Below are 6,835 nucleotides of genomic sequence, written 5' to 3' on the forward strand. Positions count from 1 at the left end.
GTGAGTGAGGAAATTCGAGTAGTTTTGACCTAGAAAGCGAAATTTGAATATCAGACACTTAGGTGCAAGATTATGCCAAAATTTCATGTTTTCCGTCCCGTTTTTGCTCATATTTCGGAAGCAAAATGACCAAGAACGCTCATTTGTACATCATTCCAGATAGAAATAAATGGCCTTTTTAGAAAGTGAACCATGGATGGGGAGTTGTTGCCAGTTTTCTCAAAAAATGCTTGAATTCAAGAAGTTTTAGATTTGCGTGGTTTTTTTTGAGTTGCAAAATTCACTTGAACATGACGCTGCTTTTTTAGAAGTTTCTCAAGAACCATTTGAGCCACAGAATTCGTTTTGGCATCATCCTCTTCTGCGGCCGATTTCTGAGCAAACAGTTTCGAAGCCGAAATACACATCTAAGCAATCTACGAAAAAAGCTTCATTGTGCATGTGGTTTAAATTTCGTTCGATTCAAGCCCCCTAGTTTCTTCAGAATGAATTTTCAAACTTGGAAACTGCGCACAGCCTTCTATCGTCTTCAACCAACTAAAAGAGCATTCCAGTCAATGGAAAATTGATCATTTATGCGATTCTAAGACATTTTCAGACCACTACATCATTGGCCCCATACATTTCTAGAATTCAACGTGAGCCAACCGATCTTGAGCACATGCAGAACGCCATCATTTTATACGCACAACTCAAGGCGGAAATCGGACCTCAAGAGGAACAGTTTCCCCAGATTACCGAGCAGATTTACACTTTGGATAAATATTCAGTGCCGATACCGCAGCCTATGCGATTGAAGCACAAGAACCTGCCAAAAGAATGGGCAATTTACATTGAAGCTTTAGAGCAGGCGGAGCAAATGTTGGAGTACTCCAAGGTATTGCTCAAGGAGACCTAATCAACCAATTCATTACCCTCATTTTTCATTTCCTTATATTATCATTTTTTTTATGTTTAACCTGTTTAAATGTCCTTTGATCCCTCAACGTCCCCTTCCAGGAGCATTTCAAGAATGGTCTTCTTGAGCAGGCCGAAGGCGCTCGGCAGAACGCCAAGCATATGCTGGATGAGTTTTTAATAAAAGGCATGAAATGAGTGTATATTTTTTGGGGTTTCTATAATGGTTTTTCCAGGTCCCTTTACATCCGACTGGTCGGTTGAGGATGGACTTTCCTATCTGAAGAGCATGCGAGCGTGCTTGAAGGACATGAAAGAACGAGATGAGCAGTTGCGGGCCGATTTGGCGATCTTTGGACTCAGCTATGACGAAAGCGTGGATCTCTCCAAGTTGGAGAATGTATAAATATCTAGCACTGTTAAATGAGGGTTGAGCATTTAAGGTTTCTAGGAACTGGCGTCTTTGGAGATGGTTTGGGAATTGGCGGCGCAATGGAGTACCGCCTGGAACAGCTACAAATCCGGGGAGTTTTGGAGCATTGAAACCACGGAAATGGAAGAAACTGCCCAATTTCTGTTCAGGAAACTCACGCGCTTATCTAGGGAGCTGGCGGAGAAAAAGTATTCCTCCTCGAACCTTTAGGGCCAATATCTAGCAATTTTTTCCAGCTGGAAGATTGTGGAGGATGTACGAAGCCAAGTGGACGCATTTCGCAGAACTTTGCCACTCTTGGGCGACTTGAAGAATCCGGCAATGAGGCCGCGACATTGGGAGAAAGTGAAGAAAGTGGTCGGCATTGAGTTTGATGAGAGCAGCTCCGAGTTTAACTTGGAGGCGATCTACGCCATGGAAATGCATAAGTAGAGGAAGAGTTTAATGGCAAATGCCCCTCTTGTAAGCTGCAATTCTCCAGATATGCGGAAGATATAAACGAGATTTCGAACGCGGCCACGATGGAGTTGCAGATAGAAAAGGGCCTGAGAGCCATTGTGGAGACTTGGAGTACTATGCAGTTTGAAATCGTGCCTTATAAAGATCGGGGCATCTATAGGTGTGTTTCCTAGATGTTTGATGGATGAGGGAGAGCAGCTAGTTTTTTCAGAATCAAGAGCGTTGAAGAATGCTTCCAAGCCCTAGAAGATAATATATTGCAACTGTCCACCATGAAAAGCACCCGGTTCGTGGAACCGTTCACTAAAATAGTGGACTATTGGGAACGGACGCTTTCTTATATCATGGAAACAATGGAAATTGCCTTGCAGGTGCAAAGGCAGTGGCTGTACCTAGAGGTTGGCCTAATACTCTTAAAGTTGAAAGTTTTCAGTGAGTCTGAGTGGTCTTTTTGGTGTGCTAGAACATATTCCTCGGCGAGGACATTCGCAAGCAATTGCCCAAAGAGTCGGAGGACTTTGATCAACTCACTGAGGACTGGAGGAATATTTCCACCAGGCTGTATTTTTCCAAAACGGCCCTCAAGGCCACCCATTACAAGCCGCCTCCGTATTTGTTCAACAAACTGAACAAAATGAACGATAAGCTGGACTTGATGCAGCGAGCCCTTGAAAGGTACTAGATGACTAAGATTTGACTCGTTTATAAGCCAAATCCTTAAAAAGTTTAAAAACTTATGGCGGGTTCAAGTCAAAGTAGCGGTTTAATGGTTTTTTCCAAATAACTCAGGAACAACTTGGAGTTTGTGAATAAAATTAGATGAGCGGGGGTTTTCAGAAACCGAACCTGATAAAAGTAGCTTAAAATACGTTGTTGGTTAAAGTAGTTGAATTGCAGATATCTGGAAACCAAACGGCACATTTTTCCGCGTTTTTATTTCATTTCAAACGACGACATGCTGGAAATTCTGGGCAACTCGAAGAAGCCCGAGCTGGTTCAGCCTCACCTGAAGAAGCTGTTTGATAATTTGACCAAAATCAAAATCCAGAAAAATCAAGGTTTTATTCTCATTTCCATTCCAAAATCAATTGTTAGAGAACTGTATTTGCCGCAGGCATCAATAAGCAAGAATGCATCGGTATGCTGGCCGATGACGGTGAATATATGGAATTTGTGAAACCGTTCATTCTGGATGGGCCAGCCGAAATGTGGCTGTTGCAGCTGGAATCTTCCATGCGGCAGGTGCTGAAGAACGCATTCAAGCCATGCAGGGGCGAGCTGAAGAAGAACCTGAACAAACGAGACAAATGGTTACTGGCGAATTGCGGCCAGTTATGCAACGCCTGCAGTCTGGTAAAACTGCCAGTTTAAACTTGCGACTCGAACTTCCAGTTCTTTGCGTAGATTCAATGGACCACAGACTGCACGCGAGCTCTGGTGCATGCCAAAATTATGGAGAGCAAGAAGCCATTGAAGCGGCTGCGGAAGAAGCAAAATCAGGTGTTGGGCAAGTTGTCCGAACTGAGCAGGAAGGATCTCACGAAATTGCAACGGCTGAAAGCCAATGCTCTGATCACTATTGAGATACATTCAAGGGATGTGATTGATCGCTTGTACAGAGCAAGTAAGTTTGGAGGCTTTGGAGCAGTTCTAAGCCTGAGTTTAAGCCAAATGCGGGGACTAATTTGCAACAATAACATCGCTGTTTGAAGAAAAAATGTACATTTCCAGCTGAGTTCCAGGCATGGAAGCTCTTGAGGTCCTAATTAGTTCTGATTTATCAAAAACAGCAACGTTTTATAGGGAAAAGTGAATCTATATAAAATGTGTATCATACATTCATCTATTGTGAAAAATTAACACAATCCCTTTTCCATTTCCCATTTTAAACGTTAGTCTAATGTGAACTTTGTCGGGCAACTGCAAGTTCTTGAATAAAAATGTCTAACTTCCAATACGAAGCAAGTAGAAACTTGACATTTTTACAGTCTAAAGATCATACTTGAAACTAAGAACTCTGAAAATTTAATTTAAATCGCTTCAGATACTGATTTTGTCGGCCTTTGCAAATTTTGATCAAATATTGGACTGTTTCACGCAACTGCTTGAGCTCGAATGAAATATTTTAACTTCTAATCCAGAGCAAATAGCGCTCGGAAATTGGCCCCAAAAAGTTTTACCTCGTGGATCTAAAACTGCGTCAAATTTCATTCAAATCGCACCAGATTCTGATTTTTCCTCCCATGTTGGTATAGAAATAAACTTTTTTGCGAAACGACAAAAGCTCCAATAAAAATTTTTAACTTCGAATGCAGAGCGAGTAGGTACTACTACTAAAAACGCTGAAAATTTAATGAAAATAGGATCAGATGCTGATTGTTTCGTTCAATGAAAATTTTGGTCAAATAACGGACTTTTTTACACAACTGCAAGCACTCGAAAAAAATATGTTAACTTCTGATCCAGAGGAAATAGCGATAAAAGATTTTTACCGTAAATGAAAGTAAATGTTGATCTATCTGTTCACGCAACTGCACGGTATCTAATAAACATGTCTAAGTTTTATTGTAGAGCGAGTATGAACTTGAAAACTTTAGAGTAAAGAAGACCCCTGGGTCGAAAAAGGGTCAAATTTTCATTTAAATCGCAAAAGATTCTGATTTTTGCGCCTTTCGTGAACTTGGTCTAAAAATATCGTACATCATCTATTAATCATTATTGGTATTATCTGAACTGGTGGCTTAAGACTGGCGCTATAGAAAGTCAAAAAATCGGAAACCAGTTTAAAATCTGCTAGTAGACATATTTTTTAATGAGAAGTGAAACTAAAAGATTAATTTATTCACTTTACTGAATACAAAACAAAATGTGTTCATGCACCTTGAATAAGATCCCGATATTTGAAGGATTCTGTGAGTATTTCAGCTCTGATTTTTCCAGACTGCAGAGATACAAACTCCTTCGAATGGTTCTCCCAATTGCGATTCTACTGGGACCGGGAGTTGGACGATTGCATCATTCGGCAAACAAACACCTGCTTCAACTATGGATATGAATACAATGGAAACTCTGGAAGATTGGTTATTACCCCCCTGACCGATCGGTGATATTTTCTGAATTCCAGCTAATTCCTGCCGCCGGGTTTGTTATCGGGGTTTTCAAATGATTTTAGGTGCTACATCACGTTAACTACTGCCCTGCATCTATATAGAGGTGGCAGCCCCAAAGGCCCTGCTGGCACTGGAAAGACTGAAACTGTGAAGGATTTGGGCAAAGCCATGGGAATGTGGGTGATTGTGAATAATTGCTCAGAAGGACTGGACTACAAAGTGAGTTGCTGCCTACGAAAATCGATTGGTATGGGTTTTGCTGTTTTAGAGCATGGGAAAATGCTTCTCCGGTCTCGCTCAAACTGGAGCTTGGGGATGTTTTGATGAGTTTAACCGGATTAACATCGAGGTGCTGTCCGTGGTTGCTCAGCAGATTTTATGCATTCTGCAAGCTTTGACTCTCAAGCAGAAAAGATTGGTTTTCGAAGGTTAGTTGGTTCGTTTCTCGCAATAATATCCGATTTTTTCACTGGCTTTTGCAGGCTATGAAATTTGCATCAAGTGGACGGTAGGCATTTTCATTACAATGAATCCGGGCTATGCAGGCCGCACTGAATTACCCGACAATTTGAAGTCGATGTTTCGTCCAATTTCAATGATGGTGCCCGACAGTGCCATTATTGCCGAAAATGTGCTTTTCAGCGACGGATTCACTAATACGAAAGCGCTTGCAAAGAAGGTATTTTTAGATGGCAGAAGCAACTTGCAGGAAAAATTCGCTTGAAATCGTGAACTTTTCCGCAGGTTTTCACGTTGTATCAATTGGCAATTCAGCAGCTGAGCAAACAGGATCATTACGACTTTGGCCTGAGGTCAATGGTGGCTCTGCTGAGGTACGCCGGAAGGAAACGGCGACAAATGCCTACCGTTCCTGAGGATCAAGTGGTTTACTTGGCCATGCGGGATATGAACATTGCAAGGTATTTGTAAATTTACTATTGAAAGATTCCAGGTTTTCTAATGTTGATTTTGATGCCGATCCCTAACCCACGCTCCAGAAAGTGGGTGGCCAAACTAAACTGATGAATCTATTTGAAAAAAGATGAAATATTAATTTTCTATACAGGACAGGAAGGTAGTCGAATTTATAATTCAATTTCAGTAGCGTTAAACGAGAATTTTTGCTCGCTTTGTAAATGTTGGACTTAAAATTTACGTTTTTACGCAACGTTCTCGAATAAAATTCCTAGCTTCTAATGGATACTGAGCAGCAACTTGGTATCTTTGCAGTCTAAAGAAGACACTCGAATGTAAGGACGCTGAAACTTTAATTTAAATCGCACAAAATGCTGATTTTTGCGTCCATTGCAAATTTTGATCAAATTATCAACTTTCTCATGCAACTGCAAACCCTCAAAAAAATCGCAACTGCAGAGCTAATAGCTCCTGATAATTTTTACCTTTTCTAAAACGCATGTGGATCGTGAGTTGAGCTCTCATTGTAAATTTTGCTCAAAACTTCACTTATTCACGCAACTGCGAGCTTTCTATTAAACATTCATAATTCATTATAGAGAGTTAGTAGTGACTTAAAAAATTTGCGGCTTAAGGAGCAGACCTGAATCGAAAAACCCTCTACATTTAGTTTAAATTGCAACAGGTGCTGAATTTTTGGGTCCTTGGCAACTTTTGGTCAAATAGTGGAGATTTTTACGCAACTGTAAGCTCTCGATTGAAAAATCGTAACTTCTAATCCAGAGCAGATAGTGATCCAAAATTTTTGCTTTCCATAGATCACACATGTAGCTAAAACTGTGTAAAATTTAATTCAAATTGCATCAAACTCTGAAGTTTGCTCCCATTGTAAATTTGGTCTAAAAAATTTTATTTTTGAAGTTTAAATTGGAGCTGAAAATTTTCTGGTTTTATTTGAGCTTCTTCAAAAAAATCGCAACTGCAGAGCTAATAGCGCCTGATAATTTTTACCTTTTCTAAA

General features: G+C 40.5%; 2 protein-coding genes across 2 annotated transcripts in view; both read left to right on the forward strand.

Annotated features, from left to right (window-relative positions):
- LOC125505128 (dynein axonemal heavy chain 2) overlaps window positions 1–1,095 on the forward strand; it is an 8,643-nt gene extending 7,548 nt beyond the window's left edge. The window contains exons 19-20 of the mRNA XM_048668279.1: window positions 631–877; window positions 1,000–1,095. Of these exons, the coding sequence (XP_048524236.1) occupies window positions 631–877; window positions 1,000–1,095 (343 nt within the window). The remainder of the gene's footprint in view (window positions 1–630; window positions 878–999) is intronic.
- A 42-nt stretch (window positions 1,096–1,137) lies between these two features.
- Window positions 1,138–6,835, forward strand: part of LOC109537731 (dynein axonemal heavy chain 2) — a 25,530-nt gene continuing 19,832 nt past the window's right edge. The window contains exons 1-14 of the mRNA XM_048668399.1: window positions 1,138–1,297; window positions 1,349–1,518; window positions 1,567–1,758; window positions 1,812–1,949; window positions 2,001–2,187; window positions 2,253–2,464; window positions 2,687–2,847; window positions 2,904–3,142; window positions 3,194–3,413; window positions 4,730–4,892; window positions 4,962–5,118; window positions 5,168–5,327; window positions 5,382–5,578; window positions 5,644–5,819. Coding sequence (XP_048524356.1) covers window positions 1,187–1,297; window positions 1,349–1,518; window positions 1,567–1,758; window positions 1,812–1,949; window positions 2,001–2,187; window positions 2,253–2,464; window positions 2,687–2,847; window positions 2,904–3,142; window positions 3,194–3,413; window positions 4,730–4,892; window positions 4,962–5,118; window positions 5,168–5,327; window positions 5,382–5,578; window positions 5,644–5,819 — 2,483 coding nt within the window. The 5' untranslated portion in view covers window positions 1,138–1,186. The remainder of the gene's footprint in view (window positions 1,298–1,348; window positions 1,519–1,566; window positions 1,759–1,811; window positions 1,950–2,000; window positions 2,188–2,252; window positions 2,465–2,686; window positions 2,848–2,903; window positions 3,143–3,193; window positions 3,414–4,729; window positions 4,893–4,961; window positions 5,119–5,167; window positions 5,328–5,381; window positions 5,579–5,643; window positions 5,820–6,835) is intronic.

Source organism: Dendroctonus ponderosae, unplaced genomic scaffold, assembly GCF_020466585.1.
Source record: "Dendroctonus ponderosae isolate FM_Combo_2020 unplaced genomic scaffold, Dpon_F_20191213v2 Dpon_F_20191213_7, whole genome shotgun sequence".
NCBI classification, from domain to species: domain Eukaryota; kingdom Metazoa; phylum Arthropoda; class Insecta; order Coleoptera; family Curculionidae; genus Dendroctonus; species Dendroctonus ponderosae.